At 54.5% G+C, this 26,258-nt stretch overlaps 1 protein-coding gene across 1 annotated transcript; it reads left to right on the top strand.

The window, feature by feature from the left end:
* Positions 1 to 2,189: 2,189 nt before the first annotated feature.
* Positions 2,190 to 24,117, top strand: KIAA1755 (the record flags this gene model as incomplete). Its single annotated transcript, XM_081096543.1, has 14 exons — positions 2,190 to 2,237; positions 2,381 to 2,578; positions 3,605 to 4,955; positions 5,721 to 5,909; positions 7,310 to 7,433; positions 9,809 to 9,902; positions 10,764 to 10,850; positions 12,104 to 12,220; positions 13,822 to 13,920; positions 15,075 to 15,223; positions 17,310 to 17,448; positions 17,568 to 17,690; positions 18,193 to 18,414; positions 22,963 to 24,117. The coding sequence occupies 14 exons, from the start codon at positions 2,190 to 2,192 to the stop codon at positions 23,644 to 23,646; spliced, it is 3,624 nt and encodes a 1,207-aa protein (XP_080952669.1). The 3' UTR covers positions 23,647 to 24,117.
* Positions 24,118 to 26,258: the final 2,141 nt, after the last annotated feature.

Here is a 26,258-nt window from a genome sequence, read left to right as displayed (position 1 = left end):
TCTTATTTATTCTCCTCTTCCTATACATTCCTCGATAGATGGTCTCGAAGCTGGGGTGCCCAGAATGGCCTCCATATGCTTCTCAAAGGTTGAAAATCATATCCATGGATTCTGTTATTGTATCTGGATGGAAACCTCTGCCCTTGTCCAACTTGCCTATGTTACAGATGGAAAAACTGTGGTTGAGAGGGGAACATTTGGTTCCATTTTCCACAACATTTACTGAGCGCCTATTTTGTGCCAGGGACTGAAGACCCTAGAGCAGTGGTTCTCAACCTTCTGGCCCTTTAAATACAGTTCCTCATGTTGTGACCCCCAACCATAAAATTATTTTCGTTGCTACTTCATAACTGTAATGTTGCTACTGTTATGAATCGTAATGTAAATATCTGATATGCAGGATGGTCTTAGGCGATCCCTGGGAAAGGGTCGTTCGACCGCCAAAGGGGGCGCTACCCACAGGTTGAGAACCTCTGTCCTAGAGCAATAGGAGCCAGTGCCTGCTGAGTCAGTGTCTATTGCTGCTGAAGCAAATGATCACAAACGTAGTAACTTAAAGCAACGCGAGTCAACTGTCTTGCAGATCCATAGAGCAGAAGTCCAACGGGGTCTCCCTGGGCTCACATCGGGCGTTGGCAGGCTGCGTTCTTTTCTGGAGCCTCTTGGGAGAACCTGCTGTGTTTTCCAGCCCCTAAGAGCCGGCCGCATTCCTTGGCTCTTCCTCCATTGTCAAAGCCAGCAGTGTCGCATCTCTCTGATCCTTCTTCCACGGTCACATTTCCCTGTGGCTCCTGCCTCTTCTGTGCCTTCCTGCACTTTTGAGGACCCTTGTGATTGGATTGAGCTCACCTGGATAATCCCGGATAATCTCCTTATTTTAGATCAACCGATCCCCTTATTCTGCTTGCCATTCCTGTTCTCAGGGAGCCTGGAGTCCATTGAGAGAGTCAACAATCAGTGTGGGAATTGCTATGACAGGGGCACCATAGAAACCCAGAAAAGGGGACACCTGACCCAGGGGGTACAGGGGCGGGGGGGCGGGGGCAGGGAAGGGGTCAGAGAAAATCTCTGGGAAGAGATGATGGTGGACTTGAATCTTGAAGGATAAGAAGGAGTTAGCCAGATGAAGAGGGAACAGAAGTGGAAGGCATCCTGGGGAAAGGAACAGCATGTGCAAAGGCCTGGAGGTGAGCGAGGGAATGCATGCGCCATCCTGGCAGACGCATGAGAGGGGCAGTGAGGCTGGAGGGGAGACCAGAGAGACGCACAGTGGCAAGATCACGGAGGGCCTGGATGCCTGGAGGCTGATGGTTTCTGAAGGCCCTGGGGAACCTTTAAGGTTTTGAGCAGGAGACTGAGGAGGTCAGGCTTGCGTTTGAGAAAGTCGGGGGTCCTGGTAGAGTGGCTGGAAGTGGGGCTGACTAGAGGTTGGAAGCCAATGAGGAGGTGATTCAATGGAACAGGTGATGGGGACCTGGGTCAGGGCGGGGTCAGGGGAGCAGAACAGAGCAGAGCGGGTGTGTTGGTGAGCTGTTGGAGGCGAGAAGACTGTACGGGTCATGGCCGAGGGCTGTTTGTGGGCAGGGGAGGCAGGAGAAGGGGGCAGCATGATAAGCAGACTTCTTGGCCTAGCAGCTGATTGGATGGTGGGCTCATTGCTGATGTGGGGACACAGTGGGGAGTGTGTGTGTGTGTGGGGGGAGTAGGTTAAGGAAGGTTCTGAGTTGAGTTTAATATGTTGATGGTCTGTGTCTGATAGACCTCTAGGGGAAGTGTCCAGAAAGCAGCTGGATATACGAATCTGCAACTCATATGTTAATTATATAGACTTGGATCAATTAGTTATTGCTGTGTAACAAACCACCCCAAAACTCAGTAGTAAAAAACAGCCACTTATTATCACTCAGGCCCTTGCATACTGACTGGGGTTGTCTGATCTAGGCTCAGATTCACTGGTAGCTCAGCTTCAAAATGCAGGTCTGCATGTCATCCAGGTGGTGGGATTGGCAGATGCTGACCTCCCCTTTCCCTCTGACCCTGACCTGGATGCCTTCCTTCATTCCTCCATTCCACCTTGGACTAGAGAATGATGCTTGAGCAAAGACCTGCAGGAAGTGAGGCAATGAGGATGTCTTGAGGAAGAGTATTCTAGGCAGAGGGGACGGCCGGTACAAAGGCTCTGAGGTGGGATGGTCACGAGTGGAGGAACAGGAAGGAAGCCAGTGTGGCTGGAGGAGGTGAGTGAGGGGAAGGAGCAGGAGAGGAGGTCAGAGAGTTACAGGGGCCTCAGTCATGTGGGGCCTGGAAGGTCATGGGAAGTGGCTTCTACCCCTGTAATTACTGCTTCTATCACTTTTATCCTCCTCTCCTGTCCCCCCAGGACCCTCCATCCCTGGACGCAGCCATCCAGAACGCCCTGGCAGGCCTCTACCCACCTTTTGAGGCCACAGCGCCCACTGTCCTGGGGCAGGTGTTCCACCTCCTGGACGCTGACTTCCGGGGGGACGGGCTGAGCTTCCTCCTGGATTTCCTGATCCCTGCCAAGCGCCTATGTGAGCAAGTCCGAGAAGCAGCCTGTGTAAGTCCCAAAGAATGCCCTCCAAATGGAGCAGGAGGGCCACTGGCCCTTTACTCTCTGACATCCAGGAGCCCGTTGTGTTTGCACTTTCACTAGCAGGGAGGAAGGCATGGATAAAGGGTCGTGTGGGTTCCCCAGCCCCCAGGAGCCTGCCTTGGGGTTGGCATTGTGGGCATTGCCAGGCTGCCTTGGCTGAAGTAGAACAGCTTTAATAGCAATAGCAGAGAATGTTCCAGACCTTCTCTGAAGCCCTTGAGGCCTTTCTTCCCAGATCCCTTCAAACCCAGATCTCAGGGAGGCAGCTCCTGAGGCGAAATGGAAAGAAAAGTGTTTTAGGCAGGACTCATTGACTGCAAATGATGGGTCCTTCCTCAGACAGGGACAGGTTGCTCTGGCCTCTGACCCAAATTTATCCACCGATGAATTTCCTTAAGGACCTTCTGTCTCCGTCTCTGCTTTTCCTTGCTTGCCAGCGTCATTCTTAGAGGCTAAGTGTTCCCGCAAGACTGGAGCCCAGGACCGCTTTGGGTTCAAACCATCTCCTGGAGGGGAAGATGAGTTCTTTCCCATCAGCTGCAGATAGAAAAATTGCAAGGAAGGATCCTGATTGGCCAGGCTTGGGTCTTGTGTCCATCCCTGGACCAATCACAGCGGCCAGATTATATAAGATTATCGGGGAAGGCTCAGGCTTAATAGATGGGGAGGAGAAGGGAGCATGAGTCAGTAGGGCAATCCTCATGGGTAATGGACTTGCTAATGGTTAGCAAGTATTTTTAAGGTCAGAGCTAGGACCAGGGTGAGACAAGAGGCATCAAAGGTACATGTCAGAGGCACTCACTCTCAGGGCTGTGCGACTTGTAGGACCCTGACAGCGGGGCTTCCTTAGATGCTACATCCTAGGCACCTCTCTTGCCTCACCTTAGCCCCCAACCTGTTCAAGATTCCTTCTTGGAGAGGAAAGGGAGCAGATCCTCAGATGGGTTTTTCAGGGTCAGGTTCTCTGACATCATCCCCTTCTCTCTGCAGGCCCCCTATACACACTGCCTCTTCCTGCATCAGGGCTGGCCACTGTGCCTGCAGGACAAGGTTGTGGTCCACCTGGCCCCTCTCAATCCCCTCTTATTGCGCCAGAGTGACTTCTACCTTCAAGTTGAGCCTCAGGAGGAGCAGTCTGTCTGCATCATGATCAAGTGCCTCTCGTTAGACCTCCGCACAGTGGACACGAAGCCTGTTCCCGTGTCATCCTACCCGACACTGTTCACCCAGGAGTGGCTGGAGGCCTTCAACAATGACTTTGAGGGAAGTCCCCTACACAACTGCCTGGTAGCTTCAGAAGAGGGGATTGTTCCTGTGCCCTGGACCAAGATAACCAGCCCAGAGTTTGTGGATGACAAACCCCAAGCAGTGACTGTTCTCTCCCAGGCCTGGGGTTCCCCTCAATTAGAGGCACTGGATTTGAGTGGCCCCCAAGAGCTGCACCAGGCCAGGTCTCCAGGCAGCCAGGTGCTGCTTGGCCAGAGCTTGGCCAAGGGTAAAGACGAGACATATGAGATTAAGTACCCTGGACTTATCAAGGTGGAGCAAGCCAGGCCTGGGGAGGTGGCCTTCAGGATGGACGATGTGGCCAGCCAGAACTTAGAGGGAGAGTATGTGGCTCTCCTGGACTTTTCCCAAGAGAGCAGAGGAGAGCCTGTGAGTAGGGAGGTGGACACATTCCGTGGGTGTCCTATGGGGGCACTGGAGGAGCTATCTGGAACTAAAGGAATCCCTTTGTCTCAAAGCATGCTGCCTCTCTCAGGGGCCAGTGGGGGGCCTCCCCTGGGAAAGTGTGCTTGTGCAAAGCCAGCCAGCTTGGAGGAAGATCCCTGCGTTTTGAGTTTGAGGAGAAAGGTCAACCATAAAGCCCCCTCCCACAACTTAGAAGGCCAGCCCCAGGAGCCCTACCTCAACGTCCTTGAGAACCCACTGCGCTGTGCCTCTGGCCTCAGGACAGATGTCTCAGAAGAGTCAGCTGCCTCCAAGAGGCAGGGACCTTTGGGAAACCCAGAGAATGTGGTCCAGCTCAGGCCTGGGCAAAAACAAGCATCCTGTCCCCAGCTGTGCCCAGCTTCTCCTCCTGCTGGGCCAGCCCTTGAGACCAAGATGGGAGAGAGGACCAAACAGGGAAGTGGGAAACTTCCCAAGCCCATGACTGGCCCTGGTCAAAACACCTCCTCTTCCAGATCTCCATCTCTTGGACTCAAATTCTCATTCTTGAAGGGGCAGAGGCAAGCTCCCGTGCCCCCAGAGAGAGCCTCGCTCCAGCATGACGGGCCCTGGAAGGTCTTGTGTTCACTCTACTCACCCAAACCCAACCGAGCCAAGTGCTTGGAGAAAGGTAAGGTGTCCACTTGCAGAGCTGGACAGGGGAACTGTTCTCTGACTGGATCGAGTGACAAGGTGGTGCAGGCTGTTAGGGACAGAGACCCCCCTGGCTGCTCAGTCTCAGCAGTTCAGAGAACCAGGTGGCATGTCAAGAGGCTTGAAGGCTTTGGTTCTGGAATTGAGCAAGGGGTTATGACTGTGTTTTGATGGCTTGAGTCCACACTCCAGGTTGCGTGACCTTGGTCAAGGACTTCATTTCTCCAAGTTCAATTCTCCCTCTCTGAGCAATGGGATCTCACCTGCCTCACAGAGTTGGGTTTTTTGTTTGTTTGTTTGTTTTAAATATATTTTTATTGATTTCAGAGAGGAAGGGAGAGGGGGAGAGAGAGATAGAAACATCAATGATGAAAGCCATTGATCAGCTGCCTCCTACAAGCCCCACACTGAGGATCGAGCTGCCACCGGGGCCTATGCTCTGACTGGGAATTAAACCATGACCTCCTGGTTCACTGGTTGATGCTCACCCACTGAGCCATGCCAGCCGGGCATCACAGAGTTGTTTTGAGGTTCAAAGAGACATCAGAAGGCAGGAGCTTTGCACAAGCCTGGCACACAGTAGGAGATCAATAGTTGTAAGCTATCATTCTCAGTCAGAAGGACATTCCTCTCCTCCCACCCTCCCCCCCCCCCCCCGCTACCCGCACCCGCCCCCCCCCCCCCCCCGGGAAAAATCCATCTTCTGCTTAACACCCTTTCCTTTGTTGTTGCTTTTCCCCAGCTGGAACAACTCAGACCAAAACATCTGGCCCCGCTGCTGACTCAGGCCCACTGGCTGGAGGCAAGGCTGGTTTCCCAGAAGCTTCTACAGAAAGAGGCCCCACTCTGGATGAGGAGCCACCAGGGCCCGAGCCCAGGATCGGGGCTCTGAGTGTGGAGATCATCCACTCCAGGACAGCGTGCCTGCCAGGTCCTCGGGATCATAGGGGCAGGTGGAGGGGGAGGGTATGTGGGGTGGGTGGGTGAGGTCCCTGGGCATCCCCACATGTTGGTGGGTGGGGGGAAGACATGGACAGCTCTGGAGACCTGTGTCCTGGACTGAGCGTCAGTTTTCTCATCTTTCCAAAGAAGATGTTGGATTATACAGACTGGGGCAAAAGTAGATTTACAGTTGTTCATATGGAAAATAATACAATAATTAATAAATAATAATACAAAAATAAACTCTGTGTCTCATGTACTCACAACTGTAAACCTACCTTTGCCCCACCCTGCATAAAAGCAATTTCTAGGTATCCATCCAAATATTCATCTATCCATCCATCCACCTAACCACCCACTTACCCACTCACCCATCTATCCATCCATCCATCCATCCATCCTTCCACCCACCCATTCATCTACTCATGTACATACATTCTACTTTCAATAAGGCAGGGAAGGTGTTTGTCTTAGGTCAGATTCCCTAGAAACTGAGCCAGAGACAGCAATCCTATTGAAGGTTACTCTCAGAAGGGGAGTGAGGGAAGCAGGTCAGGGTGGGGGAGGAGCTAAGCAAGGATGTGGCCTGATCCCACAGAGCTGGTTCCATCTTAAGGTGCAGGCAACTGGCCATTTGTGCGGGCATCTGTTAGTCATCAACCTGGGCTGATCCTGGGATGGGAGGCAGGATGAGCCCAGGCTCAGTTCAGCCGAGGGCACGTCTTCAGAGAAGAGGGCATCTGTGAGCCATTTACAGCCGATACGTATGGCCATGGAAGATGAGTGCCCTGACTTGATGAGGGGGTCTGGGCGGGGCGTTAACAGCATCCAGCACAGAGGGCATTATCATTTCTGTTTAATATTCATTCACCTTTGCAATTAGTATTTGCTGAACACCTGCTGTGTGTCAGGCCCTGAGCTTAGCACTGAGGATTCAGCAGGGAGCAAGTCTGATGTGTTCTCTGCTCTCAAAAAGTCTCTATTCTAGTGGCGGAGAAAATTCAACAGGTTACTACAACTCAATGTAAAAAAACTTGTTACGATGGGGCCATACAGGAGACTGTGGGAGGACAGATTCCATGAGCTTTACCTCCAGGGTGCCCAGGGCAGAGGGAGTCCAGAGGAGGCGAGGCCACCGCTGCATGGAGGAGGAATTCAGGGATGACTTTTCTGAGGAAGTGGCTCTTGAGCTGGGTTTTGAAGGATGAATAAGAGTTTAGAATTAATGGATGGGGGTGGGGGTAAGGGTGGGGGTGGGGGTGGGGGTGGGGGTGGAGGTGGGGGTAGGAAGGGACCAGTGTGGGCAAAGGCCTGGAGGCCACAGAGAGGTCCCAGTAGAGAGGGTTGCACCAAAGTTCTCACTGCACATGTGTGTCCTCTCTCCTCCAGGTGGTCGGGACAGGGCTGGGCGACCCCTGCTTCTGGTGTCAACCCCCCAGGGGGGCTGGGAGGCACCATGGTGCACAGCCTCAGAGGTCACCAAGCTGCTTTCCTACCTGTGCACTGTCCCCAGGTAAGAGGCTGGGCTGGTTGGCCACTCCATCCTTCCAACCTCTCAGCCCAGGGCCTAGGACAAGGCACCCAGTGGAGAGACCCATACCCTTCCATCCAGTCATCTGTTCCCAGAGCCAGTCCCCAGATGGTGGAGACAAAGCAGGACACACTTAGTCCCCGCCAGCGGGATCCCAGGCTGGTCAGGGAGACAGATGATGTGCCAAAAAACCGAACCATGGGCAAGCAATTCTCCGGAGCCTTAGTGTGGCGAAGGAACCACAGGGCTGTTGTAGGTCAGTGGTTTTCAAACTCGAGCTTGCATCAGCCTGAGGGGCTGCTAAAACAGCACTGAGACCCGCCTCCAGAGTTTCTGATTCAGCACGTCTGGGGAGGGGCCTGCGAATTTGCACGTCTAACAAGCTTTCTGATGATCCTGATGCTGCTGGACTGTGGACCACCCTGAGGACCACAGTTGTAGAGCGAGAGGGGTGAGTGGACTAATTCCAATTGGAACATCAGGGAAGGCTTCCCTGAGGAGGTGGTAATTGAGAGCTGACATCTGAATTATAAATATTCGTTGAACAAATGGAGGGTGACTAAGTGAATGAATGAATACATGAATGAGAGAGTGAAAGAATGAATGAGTGAGTGAGTGAGTGAGTGAGTGAGTGAGTGAGTGAGTGATGAGTGACCCAGGCTGATTTCTAACCTCCCACCCCACCATTTGGACTTCATGTTGGACTGGCTAGGGAAGAGGTACCATCCTTTCCTCTGAGTCCCAGCCCCAGTCAGATGGTCTCAAAAGTGATGTTTGCTCAGAGCTATGGGTATTGACCCCAACCCAACCTAGCGGTTCTGTTGCTAGGGACAGGGGGTGAAGGGACTGATGGAACCTTCTCCATGCACTCCACCCCATGGAAGGCACCACCTCCACCAGCTGGCCACTGAGATTTTTCTTCCTTTTGTCCAAGGTGGAGTGGCATTTCTGACCTGACAGGGAGATGGGACCCCCTTTTCAGTGCTGAGAAGTGGCCAGTGTGGGACACAAAACCCTGCAATCCCACTCACTTGCTGTGTGATCTGGGGGCAGTAACCTCCCTCTCAGAGGCTCACCTGAACAAAAAGGGGGGACCAAGTGTGGGCACAAGAGGTGGGGGTGAGCTGCAACGTAAACTGTGGAAGACGGTGTCCTCGGGGCTCCTGTGTGCTGGGCTTGCTTTTCTCTCCTGCGTTGAATCAATATTGCTGGGCATCTGCTCTGTGCCTGGCTTCAAGCTGGGACATTCTAGGGACCCAGACGCTCCTCACATTGAGTCCTGTGCCCTAGGAGCCTCTAGGCTGGTGGCTGAGGCAGGTGTGGAAACAAACTGCTCTCCCCTGAGGCCGAAACTAGTATCCCCATTTGCAGACGGGCAATGGACTCCCAGCTAAATGGAACAGCGTGCCCAGGTGACCATGCACCAAGGCCGTGCCACAGCTCCGCCCCACGCTGGCACCCCTGGCTCTGTCTGTGAACTGGCTGGTAAGGCTTGAAGGCAGTGGGTTTATTTTCTCAACCTGCCTGATGGTCAGAATAGCCAAGGGCACTTGGAAGCCCACAGATTCCCTGGCCCCACCTCTTACAACCAGATGTCTGGGTGGACCAGGTGGGCCTGGGGCTGAGGGATCAGTATTTTAACAAGTTCTGACAATTGGCCAGTTTGGGAAATCCAAGGTGATTGCTGAAAAGTGCGATGTGAACCAGTTAGGGTGTTTTGGCTGCAAGTAACACATTCCCATTTAAAATGTATTATCTGGTAAGGAAATGTACCATTCTGTGTCTCTGCCTTATAGCTCTTTGTAAAAACTTCTTAAAGGGGAGACTTCTCTCCCTGAAGTTCCCCAGCAAACTTCTCATATTTCATTGGCCAAAAATATGTCACATGACCCTTATTGAAACCTATCATTGGCCAGAGGAATTAGATCCCTACTGTTGGCCCCAACTAATCAGAAACTAGCCCCTGTGGTGGGGGGGTAGGGGGTGGGGGGCATAGTCATATGGTGGAACTTGGATTCTTGAACAAAATGAGAGTTCTGCCCACACAAAAGGGGTAGGTGAGTGCTGGGTGACTTGCCCACTGCAACTGGGATAGTGCTTATAGTTTATGATTATGAGGGTGTAAGAGAGGGTTGTGTGAGGTTCTGTGGGAGCATTGAAGAGAGAGCAATGGGCTCTGGAGAAAAATCCAGGAGATCTTCCTGGAGGAAGGGGCGTTGGATCTTAGTCCTGCAGGATGAAGACTACCAATTAATTAAAGCTCCTAGCAGCCAGTTTCCCTCACCTTCCACTAGGCCCTTCCCCCTAGAGGGCCTGGTTTGTCCAGCAAGACTGCCAGCTCTGTTTACCACCCACAGGCCAGAAGATAAAACCAAGGGGCTGGCGGTGGTGATAGATGCCAGGAAGCAGCCTCTACACCCTGTCCTGGTCAATGCCTTGGAAGCCACCCAGGTGAGTGAGAGGTGGACAGCATCAACCTAGAAAGTCTTGGGAGCACCAGGGCTTTCTGGTATTCATGCATGGAGTCTGGGAGCTCAGAGTTGGGTCCAGGCCCCCAGACAGGGACTCCTCGTTGCAGCTAGCAGAAACCCCAGCCCAAACAGGCTGAGAGAGGAAGGTTCTTCATTGGTTCACGTGACTCCATCGTCCAGGAGTTAGATCCAACGTCAAGTATGGCTTGATTCGGGGACTCAAATATGTCACTCAAATATTCTCTCTCCATTTCTGGCCCTGTTCTCCTGGGAGGGTGCCCTTCTCAGCCAGGCCCCTCTCTTCGTGGCAATCTGGCTCCCAGAAGGTCTGACTTTACATGGTCTTGGATTCAAGTCCAGTAGGAAAGAGTGAGAGAACCTTTTCCCAGAAGTCCCAGCAAAAGTTGCTTTGTGTCTCCTTAACCCTGATTGGCTCAGGTGTCAGGAAAATGCAACACAATGATTGGCTTAGACTTAGGTCACAGGGACCTCATGAACTGAGAATAGGGGAGGGAGGAAATTCCTCCATAGCTGGTATGGGCAGCAGAGTAAATAGAATTTTGGCTTAAGCTTACCTCAGGATCTGATCTCCTCCTCCTCACTGTATAGATGGGGAAACTGAGGCCCAGAGGGGATGGATCATCTGGGAAGTTTGCAACCCAGCTTGGACCTCTTGACGTCCAATGACACCCTCCACACATACCCTACAAGGGTCCCAGCCTTGCACAACCCCCCTCCCCCTCCCTGGCCCTGTGGCCTATTTGCTTGTGTCTTAGAGGGGAAGCTCAGGGGCTCCGTGAAGGCCTGGGCAGAGCAGCCCCGAAATGCTTCTTTCGTACAGGCTCTGGACCCAGCCTCCATCCACGTCATACTCTTCCTGGGGGAGAAGGAGACTGCTCTTCCGCTGGAGACATTACCTGACGTCCAGGTGAGGGGCAGGCAGCGTCAGCCGAGCAGAGAGGAGGTGTTGGGCTTGCACTGAGCTGGGCTGAAGAACTGCAGACATCCCGAGCGAAGAGAGGCCCTGAAATAAGGTCAATACACACAAGGCCCACGAGCTACAACTCTGGGTCCCTGCCCCTGGCAATCCTCGCAATGCCTGGTGGGCACCACCACGTGATCGGGAGCTGCACATGCAGGATACCTTTCTGAGAAGCTTAATCTAGCCAAACCCTCCCCACTTCCTTTGCACCTGGGGAACTGAGGCCCACAGCCACACAGCAAGCTGGAGGCAGAGGTGTCCTTTCCTCCCGGTTTTCCTGTAGTTCTCTCCCTAGTTTCTCGGAGCATCTCAGCCTCAGGGGCAGAGCTGATTTGGACTCTGCAGGAAAGAGTGCGGGGTACCGCAGTCACAGTGCTCTGCCCTGCTTCAGGAGATGGTGTTAAAGGGCCCCTCCCTCCTGGTTCGTGACGGGCACATTGTGAGCTACAGAAATGCCTTCCAAGCTAATGTGCTTACGAGTCACTGGTGGATTTTGTCCAAGTGCAATTTCCAATGAAGTCGTTCTGTTTGGGGCCTGGGACTCTGCATCTGCAACATGCTCCCAGGTGGTGCTGGTGCTGCTGGTCTGTGGACCACACTTGGAGGACCAGCAATAACTAGTGGGGCCCCAAACCACAAACCTGCCCAGCCCCAAGCTTAGGTGTCTGGAGCTGTTCCCAGCATAAACCTCCAACTTCACTGCCTGGGAGAAGCAGTCACTTAGTCCCTTCTCCATGTCTTAGGGGTTGCTGCTAGGATTTGGTGACCTTTCGCGACAGCCTCAAGAAGGAGATGGCACCTTGGTGGGTCACCAGAGAATGGTACAGGATTACAAAGAAATTAGGGCCAGCTTCAGTCAATTTGTCTGATTGCCTGGAGAGCTGGGCTGGGCAAGAGCCGAGCTCAGAGGGAGCAAGTGCTGTGATTGATTAATGATGTCCGCCTTGGGCACAAGGCAGCAGAAGGGTATGGCAAATGCTGTTTATTTGCTATTCCTCACCTGGGGTCTGGTTCTGAATTTTGATTTTTCAGAATTCCCAGAGAAAATCCATTGCCCAGAAAGCAACTCTTACAGCCAGGGGCAGACTCACCTGTGCGAGGTGGAATGGTGCTGGGGCTGGGATCTGGACAGGACCTTCTCAAATATCTGTCCCCACACTGAGTCCCCGGTCCTCCTGACTCACTTCTTTTGTCTGCAGGTGGAGGTGCTGACCTCCTTAAAGGCCCTCAGCCACCACGTGGACCCCAGCCAGATGCCCACAGCCCTGGAAGGCTCCTTCCCCTACTGCCACAGCGAGTGGGTGCAATTCTTCCAGGTGTCTACCGTCACAGCCTTTAGTCCTGTACCCTCACTCCTTCCCTTCCTCCCTTCACTATCCTGCCCATGGATCCATCCACACTGTCAGGTTCAAAACTAGTCATTCGACAAAAGTTTAAAATGAAGGTGCAGTATGGAGTGATTGAGAGCTCAGGCTCTGGGGCCCGACTGCCCGGGTTCCAATCCCAGTTTGGCTGTGTGACTTTGGGTAACTTATACACCTTCTCTGAGCCCACTTCCTCGTCTATAAAATGGGGTGGGTAATCATAGTCGGGGGTTGTTGTGAGCAGTAATTGAGTTAATGGGGGTAAGGAGTTTAGAAGAATGTCTGGCACATGCTAAGAGCTGTCTGCATCAACTGAAAATAAATACAGATGTCTGCTCTGTGGACCCACACCTCGGGAGCACAGGGTCTGACGGGGAAAGCAGACGTGTTCCCTTTTGTAAGAGGGAGGAAATAAGGAAACCGCCAGCGAGGGGCTCCTTTCCCGTGTGAGCTCAACTCCTCTGGCCCAAATTAACACCCTGGACAGGGTGGCTCACACAGCAGTACGCAGAAGATTACCAGCATAAGCCACGTTGGAACCCCGCCCAGCAGTGTCCGCCAGGGTGTTCTCTAGACCAGGGCTGCTCGATCTCAGCGCCGTCCACATTTGGGGCCGGATCATTTTTTTGTTGAGAGCTGGCTTGTGCATTGTAGCATGACGAGCACCGTCCCTGGCCTCTGCCCACTTTGACCATGACAACCAAAATGTTTCCAGGCATTGCCAATGTCGCCGAGGGGGCAAAATCACTCCCCGCTGAGAGCCACTGGTCTCTACGAACAGCTTACAATGCGGTCCTCTTCTTTTAAAAATCACGTCTGTTTAAAAATAGGCAGTGTGTTTAAAATTCAAGTGGGGCACAGGGTACTGAAAAATCTCCTTTCCTAGTATCCCCTGGGCCCCAGTTCCCTTCTCCAATTAATCGAGTGACTTTCAAACTACATTTTTGTTTTAAAACCTTCCCTTTAAATGAAATCTTACCTATAGACCCAGGATAGAAAACTGGTAAAGAGGAAGACTAACGCTGATCCTCACAGCAGCCTATAAGGCAGGAATTACTGTGCTCCCATGTTACAGAGGAAGAAGCGGAGGCACAGAGAGGTTAAGTAACTTGCCCAAGGCCTCACAGCGAGTACGTGGTGGAGCTGGGCTCAAGTGGGACCCAGCAGAGGGTGTCCCCCTTTCCCCTGCCCACTCTCTCCCCCTGCCTTCCCCTCCCCCAAGGTATCCCCACTGGCCTGGGACAGTGCAGACCTGTCTTTTTTCTCCCTCTCTCATTCCCTGCATCGGTGGTTCTCAAAGTGTGGTCCCTGGACCAGCAGTGTCAGCATCACCTGGGAACTTGTTGCAAATTCACGTTCTCAGGCCCCACCCAGGGGAACAGGGCAGAAACACAGGACGGGGGGCCAGCAGCATGGACACTAATGAGCTCTCCAGTGGTTCTGATGCAGCTGGAGTTTGAGAACCACCACCTCGGGCCCCTGCTGTGTCTTCCTGGGTGGGGGAGGTGCCCTCCTCACTGGCTCAGGCTGACACCCCCACTTCTGTCCTGCAGCAGTCAGACCCTTTCCTTGCTGACCTCCGCCAGGCCTCCTCCCTCCTACAGGCATCCATCAAGGAGTTTGAGAAGGGTGATCCCCCTGGAGGGGCACAGGTGAGCCAGGGGCATGGGTGGCAAACTCTCACCACACCCCAGATTCCTCAGACCAAGGACTCAATGAAGGGAACAGACAGGCTGGGCATGATCATCCCTGTTTTACTTTAAAAAAATAATGTTTTTACTGATTTCAGAGAGAAAGGGAGAAGGAAAGAAAGATAAAAACATCAATGATGAGGGAGAATCATTACCTCCTGCATGTCCCCTACTGGGGATTGAGCCCACAACTCGGACGTGTGTCCTGACCAGGAATTGAACCATGACCTCCTGGTTCCTAGGTCGATGCTCAATCACTGAGCCATGCTGGCTGGGCCCATCCCTGTTTTTCATTCATTCATTTGACTAATATTTACTGGGTACTCACTATGTGCACCCAGAGACCCAGCCTGGGCAAACTGATTTGTCCCGCCCTCATGGGGTGCATGGTGTAGCGGTAGAAGTAGTTGTTAAAAAGTGAACAAAGAAATGGACATGTAGCTACAAATTATGCCAAATGCTATGAAAATAAGATTGAAAATAATGGGGAAGGAGGGAGGGCCTCCCTGAAGAGATGGTATTTAAATTCAGACCTGAAGGATGAGAAGGAGCTTGCATGGGAATAGGAGGGGGATTGGGGTCCAGGTGGAGGGCATGCATGTGCAAAGGCCCTGAGGTGGGATTATGCTTGGTATGTTCAGGAATAATATGGAGGCCGGTGTGGAACAGAATGATTGGGGGAAGGGAGGAGGAGAAAACTAGAAGATCTTCTGGATAGAGGCTGGATCAAGGAGGAGTTGGATTGGGATGTCCTTCTAAGCAGGCAGGGAAGCCACTGGAGAATTTTAAGCAGAAGGATGTTTAAATTTTCACCGAGATCCTTCCAGCTGCTATGTAGAGAATAGACTGCAGGGGGAGCCAGAGTGTAACAGGAAGACCAGTGAGGAGTCTGGGATGGGTGTGCCAACAAGAGATGATGGCACTTGGACCAGTGAGCTTGCCATGGCAATGAGAAGAGTGGCCTGAGGAGATGTTTTAGAGATAAAGGATAGGCTTTCTGTAGGACTTTGTATGCCAAACTGGGGCAGTTGGGCATGGCCAGGGTGTGGGCAGCCCTGGAAGGTGGTAGAGGGAGAGTGGGGACTGGGTCTCAGGCCACCTCCCTACACTGGCAGGAGGCCTCCAGGTGTCTGAACAAGTCCAAGGAGCTGATGGAGGCCGTGCTGAGGGACCCGGTTCTGCTGGGCCTCCAGCGGGAAGGTGGAGCCACCCTGGCCAGGCTGCAGCAGGAGGCCAGCAGGCTGGACTTCAACCCAGATGTCAGGTACGGACGCCCATCTTTTCCTCTCCCACCCCACCTGCTTCCTGGATGGGGGTTTGGAGCTGGGGACACATAGGGTGGGCCCAGCAGATGCCCAGGATAGGGATGTGCCCAGGATAGGGATGTGTGCAGGGCCCATATTCTGTCCCTTCTCTGCTGCCCTCCTTCAGCCCCAGTCATCTTCAGACGGGGTGGGCATTGGAGGACAGCCTTGCCTGTTTCCGGTCACACTCATGGACCAGGCACTTTCTCTCACCCAGACACTGAGCTGAGCCTGGCCAGGAGAACCTCACGGTGTGTGAGGTCTCAGAGCCACAGCAAAAGCAATTGCTAGAAAGTACCAATTTTCTTAAATTTAGGGGTGGTGTAGGGGCAAATCAGTAATTAAATCAGTCAGTAATTGGAAATTTCTTTATCTCTGTTGGAACACAAAGTTTGCATAAACTCAAGGACAATTTGTTTATTTAACCAGCACCTAAATAGCACGTAGTATGAGCAAATATTGTTTTAAAGGCTTTACAAATAGTAACTCGTTTAATTCCCACCCATGTGGTGGACCTAGCAGTATTCTCATTTTACAGTGGAGGGGCCTGAGGCTCAGAGAGGCTAAGCGACTTGCCCAGGGTCACAGAGCTGGGATGTGGTGGGGCCAGGGCTTGAGCCCAGGCAACTTGGCCCAGAAATTTGAACACACCACCCTGAGCTGTGCCACAGGCAAAGTCATGCTGATATGCGCACTGGGCAGCAGGGCCCTGGTACCAGGTGTGGAGTCTTCACCCTGCCCCTCACGTGGCCTGGTGGGGCTGTGATTCCCAGAATATCCCATCTCACTGGCTGAGCGCCAGGCCCCTATTGTCACCAGAGGCCCCTCCAGGCCGTTGACCACTGGAAGGTCCACCAGGGGGCGCTGTGGTCCCGTGTGAGCCGCTGTGCGTGTTTGTTCTGCCGCTGGGTCCCCGCAGCTCTCGCCTACCGCCCCCCCCTCCTCCCTCCGCCTGGCAAGCTGGCATTTTCCATCAGGTTCACGCAGCCTGGGCCCTCACCTGGAAGGGCAGGGACCAGTCAGATGGGGAGGCCCAGAGCGAGACGAGCAGGCATTCCTTTCATTCCATCTCTCCTTTTTCCTTTTCCTTCTGAAGTAAGACACCCCTCTCCTCCCCGACCCCCCACCACCCGCGAGCAGAGGATGGTGGGTGGGATTTGAGGGGTGTCGGAAAAGCCTCCCTTTACCCAAGTGTTACCGAGCCTGGGTCCCGTCCGCAATCCATTTATGTATTCCTGGCTTTGACCGTTTTTAAAAATAATGTTCAGAAAAAGCCATGGACTGGGTTCCAATTCAGACTGCCATACCTGAGAGTCAGTCCCTCTCTCTGGACCTGTTTTCCCATCTGTAAAATGGAGACTGGTGGGGGGCTGTTACAGCTACTCACTCTCACTGCAGCAGAAATAACAAGTGCCAGCAAACACTGTATGCCCAGCCCTGCGTGAAGTGCTTTGAATGCAGGAGAGCTGGTTCTCAGGCCTGGCTCCTGGGGAGGTTTAGGAAGCACTGGGATCCAGGCTGCGTTCAGACCTGACTCTGTTGGCCTGGGATGGGCCTGGGCATCGCGATTTTTTAAGCTCCCAGGGCAGGTTCTAATATGTAGCCAGGGTTGAGAGTCTAGGAATTAGTTCATCTAACCCTTGCAAGCAGTCTGTGACGTGGATTCTGTCGTCTCCACTTTTGAGAGATGAAAAAACAGAGGCACAGAAAGCTTGAGAAATGTGCACTAGGTCCCATGACTACAGGGTAGCAGGGCTGGGATTTGAACCCAGATCTGTTCAGTTTGGTTCATACCCTCCTAGATAAGAGAGTATCATTTGGTGTCTGCTGTGTTTGATGGTCCTCCCAGTCCCATGCAGACCAAAGCCGAGGCCCAGAGAGGTGTTCGGACCTGCCCAGGGTCACACAGCAAATCAGCAGCTAGAATACCCAGGTCTGGGCCACAGACTCGCTGGAAGATGGGGGGCGAGGCAGGCCTATACTGGGCAGGAGTATTGGGGTGGGGGGCACATCTTGGGCCTTCTCTCACCCTCCACTGCCTCCCAGGAGCCATCTGGCTGAAGCCACTGCCCTCTATAGCCTTGTGGACGAACAGCTGCATGTCCTGGTCACCACATCTAATCACCTCCTGGGGAGGCTCGAGCTCTGTGTCCGCATGGGCCGCCTGGAAGCTGCCATCCACCAGGTGAAAGGGGAGGCGGCCTGGGACATGGGGGCTTCTGCTCCAGGCCCTGCCTCAGCCAGGCACTTGCTCTGGTGCAAGGACCTGAGCCCCTCGTATCCAAACCTCCCTCCCCTCCCCAGGTCAGCAACTGGATGGAGCAGGAAGGAAGCCGGCGCCTGCAAGCGCTGACCCCCAAGGACGGGAGCCTGGAGACAGTGCAGAAAGCCCACCTGGAATTTGAGGACTTCTTCCTGCAGGCTGCAGTGAGTCCCTGAGACTGAGGGGCAGGACTGGAGCAGACGGAGAGAGGGCGGGAGGGGGCGCCGCGCCAGAGCCAAGGTGTGGAGGTGGGCAAGTGTGTGAAGACTTCCGGAGACAGTGAGGAGACCGGCTTGGATATATAATGGGTTCAGCTTAGATGCTATCTCCTCTGGAAGCTTCAGGGACCCCAAGTCCAAAGCCGACTCATCTCAGAATCCCTTGGGGAACTCCCAGAACAGTGGGGGATGGAGGTGGGGGCCAAACAGGGAAACAGACAAAGGGGAGATTGTGGGGACCCGAAGACTCTGGGGCCGGGAAGCTTTCCAGAAGAGGGTGACTCTAAGCAGGGTCCCAGCTAGGAGAAGTGTGCCGCCTCAGCAAAGGCCTGGGGCCCCGTTGGATAGATGAGGAAACTGAGGCACGGGAAACCTCATCGCTCAGCAGCGGGGCCGTGGGAGGCCTCAGCTAAGGCAGGAGCTGAGCGATGGCCCCCTCCTCACACAGGCCCAGTACCGGCAAGGCCTGGAGCTGTCCAAGCAGGCGGCCCAGCTGGGAGCCTCAGCGGGAGGGGCCCGCGAGGCGGGAGGAACAGAGCCCCCGGAGCTGGCTGCCTTCGCCTCCACGCAGCGGACCTTCCAGGCTAAGCTGACCCACTTCTACATGGCGGCTGAGCGGCAGCGCACGGATCTGGAGACGCTGCTCCAGCTCTACCACTTCTGCAAGAAGGTGAGCCTTGCAGCCCACCGGCACGGCCCACCCTCCAGCTGGGAGGCAGGGAGCAGCCCAGGCTCACACTAGGCTCTTTGCACGCTCATTCCATCAATCCATCACCTCCATTTTCCAGCTGGGAAGCACAGCTCGAGAGGCCAAGTCACTCACCTAAATCCAAGTCCAGCTGGTCCCCGACCCAGTTAACCCACTACACCAGGCAACCTCCCAGTGACCCTCACATATCACCTGCTTCTTATTTTTTAAAAAATATATGTTTTAAATTGATTTCAGAGAAGAAGGGAGAGGAAGAGAGAAATAGAAACATCAATGAATCATGGATGGGCTGCCTCCTGCACGCCCTCTACTTGGGGATTGAACCTGCAACCCGGGCATGTGCCCTTGACCGGAATCAAACCTGGGACCCTTAAGTCCGCAGGCCAACGCTCTACCCATTGAGCCAAACCACCTAGGGCTCACCTGCTTCTTAAACATTAGGATTAGGGAAAGGAGCCTAGGGATTTCTGAGAATCCAATCAGCACAGGCTTTCTCCCCACACACAGATTTCTGAGGGTGACCTTGATCTTATCTCACCCCTCTGTTGCAGATTTGGAGAAACAGCATCAGAGAAGGGCTGTCACTTAGCCAAGATCACACAGCAAGCCCATGGCACCATTATAGTGCTCTCTCCCATGCCTTGCCTGCACAGATGGCGCCAGCAGAGGAGGGAGGGACCATTGGCTGAGGGTGGCATGTTCGGAACAGGGGCCTCAGTTCTAGCTGGGAACCTGGAGTTTGGCCAGGAGGGTGGAGGAGAGGGTAGGACTACCATGGTCAGGTGGGGGTGGGGACAAACACAGAGTATCGGGGTGAGAGGCAAGAGGAACTCCATTACTTTGCATCTATCATCTCTTGGCAACCCAATGTGGCAAGGTTGATTAGCCCATTTTACAGATGAGGAAACTGAGGCCCAAAGAGGGAAAGGGCCTTGCCCAAAGCCACATAGATGGAGAAAAGAAGAGCTGGAATGTGAACATAGATGTGTCCATGCCCTATAACATGCTCTCTGTTCTCCAAAGGTGGGGAGGTAGGTGGAGAATGACAACCAATTAGCCACGTCTAAGCCAGGATGATGATGATGATGATGATTAGGTGATTATTATGAGGATAGTCTACGTGTTGACTGTGTACTCATGCCAGAGCCTCCTGTAAGAGCTGCACGAACCTTGCCTGACTGATTCGCACCAGATCTTTATGAGGGAGGGGTGCCAACGTTGTTTCCATTTTACAGATGAGAAAGCTGAGGCCCAAAGAGGAAAGTAGCTGGCTCACGGTCCCCCAGAGGGCTGATGGTCAAGCAGGATTTGACTTTAGAGCCCTCGCTTCTTCTAAATCTCTCCCAAGTTCCCCATTTTCTGATGGGGAAACTGAGGCCTAGGAGAATGGGTGTTAGCCTGGGAGAGCTGTGACCCAGTTGGAACAAGAACCCCCCTCTCCGGCCCAGGCCCAGTGACCTCAGCTGCCCCTCACCACTGAGGACAGAGCGTGAGAAGAGCCTGACCCCAGACTCCCAGCTGTCAGGCCTGCCCATCACACGGGGACAGAGAACACAGGATGTTTCTGAGGGCAGTGGGAAGAACTCCGGTCAATCATGCCAGGGGGTCTGGGAGGATGGCCACTCTCTGTCTCCCTGGGGCAGCAGGCAAGGGAGGCAGATGTGGGCCATGACAGCAAAGGAATCTCCTACTCCCAGCTGTACAGACTTTAGAGAGCGAGGCAGCTTACGCTTGTACTAGAGTCCTGGTGCACAAATTTGTGCACAGGTGGGGTCCCTCAGTGTGGCCTGCGGGGATTGGGCTGAAACCGGAAGTCCAACGCCGCCTGCTGCTCCCACTCATCCCGGCCCCACTGTGCCTGCCACAGGCTCATGCCCAGTCAGTACTGATTGGGAGAGGCTTGGCTGCCATAGCAGCGCTCGCCAGCCATGAGCCCTGCGTCTGGTGCCTGTCCCGAGAGGGGGGTGATGGGGGGAGGCGGGACACAATTGGCCCTCTGGGCGAGCAGTGGGATGCCCTTGCTGGCCCAGGATCTGGATCTGTCCCGCTGACCTTTGCGCCAGTTGCTGGGAGCCACCTGGCGGCCTCTTTTATATCCTTTCTTCCTTGTGGAGCGTCTAGGGAGGGGAAGCAGCTGCAGTACCCAAGGCCACTTCCAGGAGGCCAGCGGTGCTGTCGGGATTGTGAAGGCAGGCCAGTGCCTGGCCCCTTCTCCGGAGATTATACCTGCAGGACTACTGAGGGAGGGAGTGGCTGCCGCCGGGCTGGTGGACCACCTGGATGGATTAGTCAGCTGAGTAGCACTCCCACTATAGGAGTGCACTGACCACCAGGGGGCCAGTTCCTGCATTGAGCGTCTGCCCCCTGGTGGTCAGTGTGTGTCATAGAGACCAGTCAACCAGTGGTTCAGTCATTCAGTAGCTTAGGTTTTTATATGTACAGATGGGCTGTGTGACTTCAAAGACGGTCTCACTGCTCTGGGCCTCAGCTCCTCGTCGATAATGATGATGATGACGATGACAGTGACGATGGTAACAATAATGCTTCTGTGGCTCTTATGTGCCCTGGTTTCAGTCATTTGCACATAGTTGGATGGTCACACTAACCCAATGAGGCTGGTACTATTATTATGCCCATTTTGTGCACAAGGAAGCATAGAGAGGTCAAAGCACCCAGGGTCACACAGCTAGGAAGTGGCAGAGCTGAGATTCGAACCCGATCATCTGGCTCTAGTGCCAGCCTTGCCAGGTTCCTTGCCGAGAGAATTAGATTGACTGTGAATAACCCCACACCTTCTCCCTTGCTCGTCAGTTTCAGCCCCATTGGCCCTTCCTGGAGAAACCGAACATGCTCCAGCTCTGAGGCTTCGCACTTGCTGTTCCCTCAGCTGGAATGCTCTTCCCCTCGACTGGCTGGCTTCTTGTCTTTCTTCAGTGCTCAGCTCACTGTCCTCTCCTCACAGAGACCCTTCCTGACCTCCTTGTACCTGCCCCCCCCCCCCCATTCTCTCTCATCACCTTGTGCTTATTGCTTCCTGGCCCTTTGTGATCTGAAATTATCCTGTTACTTCATCACCTGCTCTTCTCTTGTCTGCCACCTGTGAGGTGAGCTCCGGAGGCAGCACGGGTTGGTCCACCGTGCCCAGAGCAAGACCAGCAGGGGGCTTGGTGAACTCTGGGGGGGCTGGCCAGGTGGCAGAGGAGGAGGGCTGTGGATGTGTGTGGGAACATGCCGTCTGACCCAGGACTAGAAATCGTACATGAGGTCCAGCTGACCTGAAGTCCCACCATGGCCATCTCTCGCTGCTTGATCTGGGCAAGCCCCCTCTCCTCCCTGGCCCTGAATTTTAATCTGCACAGCAAGGGTTGGGGCGAGATGATTTCTGAGGTGTTATCCATCTCTGTCCAGCTCGGCCTAGAAGATGGAGTCCTAGACAGACAGACAGACAGACAGGACAGCTCAGTGCTGGGCCCAGCCCTGGGCGGAGAGCCTGCGTGCTGCAGCTTTGGCACTAAATAATAATAACACGATTGCGCCGCTAAGGGAGATTTATGGAGCCCTTTCCCAGCCATGAGCTCCGTGAGCTTCCGCGAATATGAAGCCATTTATCTAAAGACAAGTTCCCTTAATCCACGGAAAGATGGTTTCCTCGGAGAAAATGGTTCTCCAATCCCCACAGCCTAACAGCTCGCTGTCAGCTTCTAAATTAATGGAGAGAAAGATGATGTTTTTCACGAGCTGCTGGGAATATGTTGGCCCCTTTGCAGCCTGCAGACATTTTGCAGGTGAAGCAGGGACAGCAGAACCCCAAAATGGGGCAGAGGGGCTGGAGCGAGGGGGCCGCTGGGCCTGGGTTGGCTGATGATCTCGCGCCTGGGCCAGTTTCTCCTGCGCAAGGAGATGCTTGGATGATACTCACTTGAGTTCAAATCCCAGCTCCTCCCTGACGTGCAGTGTGACCTGGGCAAAGGATTTCACGTCTCTGAGCCTGTTTCTTCCTCTGGCAAATGGGCTGTTGGTACAGTTGCGTGTGATCAGCGGGAGACACAAAGAGCCTGGCCGTGCTCAATAACATTAGCCAGACTCCTCCCAGAGTACCACTCCTAAGGGGCTAATGCAATCCAAGAACCTGAATATTCAGCTCTCATAAAGGTTTTTATGATCACCTAGTACACCTTGCATTTTACAGAAGGAGAAACTGAGTCCCAGGGAGGCCTAAGTCCCCACTGACCCATGGGTGCCTGAGGTTCCCAGGGTGCTGGGGACTCTTCCCGGCGGCTGGTGTGTGCCTGGGGAAGAGAGGGAACCACTGTCATCACCATCAGCAAAGGAAATCACGGCCACCTGAGGGGGCTGACGTTTGGGGGCGTGTTACCAATGTAACCCAGCCAATCCAGCCACGCTTAGCCTTCGAGTCCTCTCTCTGCTCGGAGAGGCCCATCCTGTCCTCACGGAGCCCCCCTGGCCCCACGCCCAGCCTGAACCCCGCCTCCCTCTCTTGTCTCCCAGATGGCCTGGTTCCACATGGACTGTCAGGACCTGATGACCCAGCTCAGGCTGGGCAAGGACCCAAAGGCCAGCCCCGGGGGCCAGCGCCGCCTCCACCGCTACCTGCAACGACTGTCGTCCGAGTTCCCTGCTGAGAAGCTCACGGCCATGGGGCTGCAGGTGGCCTCGCTGAGCCGGGAGGACCTGGGCCAGGACCTGTGGGAGGAGGCCCGGGTGAGACACGGGGAGATCCAGACCCTCCTGAAGAAGGCACTGGCCCGCTGTCCGTGCCCACTGGGCCCCAGTGCCCACGCGGCACAGCTGGAACTACAATGGACCGCCGCCAAGGGCCAAGGCGTGAATGGAGAAGTCACTTCCAAGGGACGGCGGGACCCAGGCCTGGATCGGTCACCAAAACCCCGCTGGCCTCCTCGGGCCGAGAGAGGGGGGCAGAACAGACGTCTCCAGGCAGGCCCTCTGCCCCTGGACGCCGGCCAGGCCACAGAGGCTGGTGAAGGCAAGGGCCCTCGCGAGCCCCTGGATCCTGCCCCGGAGCGGCTTCTCACCTCCCTCTTCTCCTGGCAGCGGCTCCCCAGGCAGAGGCAGGTCCCCCACCCCACCGGGGGCAGCTCCTCCTCAGAGGGGACAGACTCACGGACGTCTCTGGAGGACTCGCCCCAGACAAGCCCCCCTGCCTCCCTCTAGCTGGGAGCAGAACCCCCCCACCCCCGTACCAGGCTCCAGGGGTGCGGGCTGGGCCTGTTGCTGAGGGACCAAGCCCATCAGGCCGCGGCTCCTGAGCACTGGGTGTGTGCGTGGCCTGTGCCGAGGGGCCAAGAACCGGCACCAGGAACCTCTGAGAAGTCCGGACCCTGGGAGGTCAGGGCAGGGTGCGGCAGAGCGTGGGGTTGGCTCCCTCGCCCCAGTACAGACCCTTCCAGAGGGCTCCGCCATAGGCAGGCCGCGTGCCCAGCTGGATGTCAGGGGCACCCAGCTTCCCCTTGGGACACAAGGGGCATCGCTGCCCTCATACGGAACCATGAGTGAGAGATTCGGGAGTGGCTCCTGGTCTTAGGATCCCACTGAACAGACCCCAGGTGCATGTGTGTTTGATTGTCACCCCAGGAACCACTGGGAGATGAGCCTGGGAAAGGAATAAAGGGGGTGCTGTCAAGCAAATCACTGCACGCAACTCATTGTGCCATTGGCCTTGGCCGTTGACCTGCCGGAGACCAGTTAGTGTTTCAGGTAGGGGAGGGGGAAGGGAGAGGGGAGGGGGGGATGCCTGCTGCACCTCTGCTCTCCATCTCACTCCGCAACTCCAACCGCCACAGACCTCACATCCAAGGACCCCCACAGCCTGGTCCTTGCCCTCCAGGGAGAACCCCCGACTCCCTGATGTTCTCTGTCTTCTCTTCTCTCCTCCCCACCATGTCTCCTCAGACACACCCCCCACCCTCCACCCCAAGGCTTCACCTGCCTTTAGGCACAGCCTGTGGTGCCCAGAGTCCTGGGTTCTGCTGGCGGTAGGGACCGGACAAGGGTAGGAGGCATGGCCCCGCCAGCAGGTGGTGCCGAGGGATGGGGGACAAAGGCAGAGGCCTTTACACGTCTGATCTTAGCGTAGAAGACAGTGAGCTTCCCACCCGCCCAGAATAAGCCAACCCTTCCCTGAATGTCACTGTCCTGAGAGAGCGTGGGCCCGGTCTCTGCCCAGGACGCATAACAGCATGGCCTCTGCCAGCCTAGCCTGGAATTTTCCTGGCTGTGGGAAGAGGGTGCGGCACATGTCCTCCCACAGATGAGGCTGTGGAAGGAGGGAGGCAGGACTGGAGCAGGCCCAGGAAGACAAAATGGGTTTCTCAGGAGTTGTCACAGCAGAGAGAGCCACACAAACCTCAACGCCCAAAGTGACTGCAGGACTTCCAAGACTCAAGTGTGGTTTGGGGCCTGTCTGCCTCTGAGCCAGCAGCAGGGCTGATCTAAGGCAGCTTCCTTGGCCGGGGGTGGGGGGAGGGGGTGGGAGGTCCCCCTCCTGATCATTAAAATCAGACCCTTGGGGCCATCTGTGGCTGGAATCTGCATTTGTAACCAACTGCTCAGGTGTTTGTGATGCGACACAGAGCAATGGGGGCTGCTGTCTGCACACAGGGGGCTGAGGGCTGAGTTAGCCCCCCACCCCAAGCCAGCTCTCATTCTTACGTTCCTCTCTCCTGTCTTCCATCCAGGCAGGCCTGAGAATGCAGGAGACATTTGATCGGCCAATCTCCATCTAGGCCTGTCACCTCAGAGGGGGGCCAAAGGCTCTTAAGTGCTGTTGCCATAGCAACAGCATCCAGCAAGTGGGGACCACAGGCAGGGAGCCAGGGTACCTGGGGTGCAAGGATAGAAACTGACTTCGGAGGAGAGACTAGAGCTACTGCGATAGATGAGGGGGGCTGAGGAGGGGGATGGGTGATCCAAGAATCCTTGGGAGGGAGGGGGACCCCAAAGCCATCTTGTGCATCCGTTGTCTCCAAAAAGAACAACCTATTCACTCACGTCAGCCCCTGGGGAAAAGGGGTCCAGAAATGAAATGTAATAATAATAACAAAAAAGAATGAATAATAATAACACTAATAGCTAACATTCATCTGCATTTTCTCTGTGCCTAGCATGCTGCTAAGCCCTTTATTTTATTTTATTTTTTAAATAATTCTTTATTGTTGAAAATATTACATATGTCCTCTTTTTTCCTCCATTGGCCCCTTACAGCCTGCCCCACCCCCCTCCCCAGGCCTTCACCACCCTATTGTCTGTGTCCATGGGTTATGCATATATGCATACAAGGTCTTTGGTTCATTACCTCCCGCCCACCCACCCCCATCTTCCCTCTGAGATTCCGCACTCTGTTCCATGCTTCCATGTCTCTGGATCCTCTCTGTTCATCAGTTTATTTTGTTACTTAGATTCCACATATGAGTGAGATCATGTGATACTTGCCTTTCTCTGATTTATTTCACTGCTAAGCCCTTTAAAAGCTTTCCAGGGCTGTTGAATTTTTCACAACAATCCTAAGCCAATGCTAACTTCACCCCATTTTAATAAGGAGGAAACGGAGACTCAGAGAGATGTGGGGGGCCTTGCCCAGTGACACCCAGCGAGTGGCAGAGCTGAGACTTGATACAACTGATGCTTCTAACTCACCCGTGGACAAGCCGAGGCCGGTTGCTGGGTCTGCAGTGGCCACAGGCTTTGTCCCCTCAGCAGTCCTGCTGTGCCTGGCCACTGCCCTGTCCCCAGGGGCCTTGGCTGGGCTGGGCTGGGCGTGGTCCTTT

The sequence above is a fragment of the Myotis nattereri genome (assembly GCF_964212035.1).
Source record: "Myotis nattereri genome assembly, chromosome: 8".
In the NCBI taxonomy this organism is placed as follows: domain Eukaryota; kingdom Metazoa; phylum Chordata; class Mammalia; order Chiroptera; family Vespertilionidae; genus Myotis; species Myotis nattereri.
This window is presented reverse-complemented; position numbering and strand designations above follow the sequence as displayed.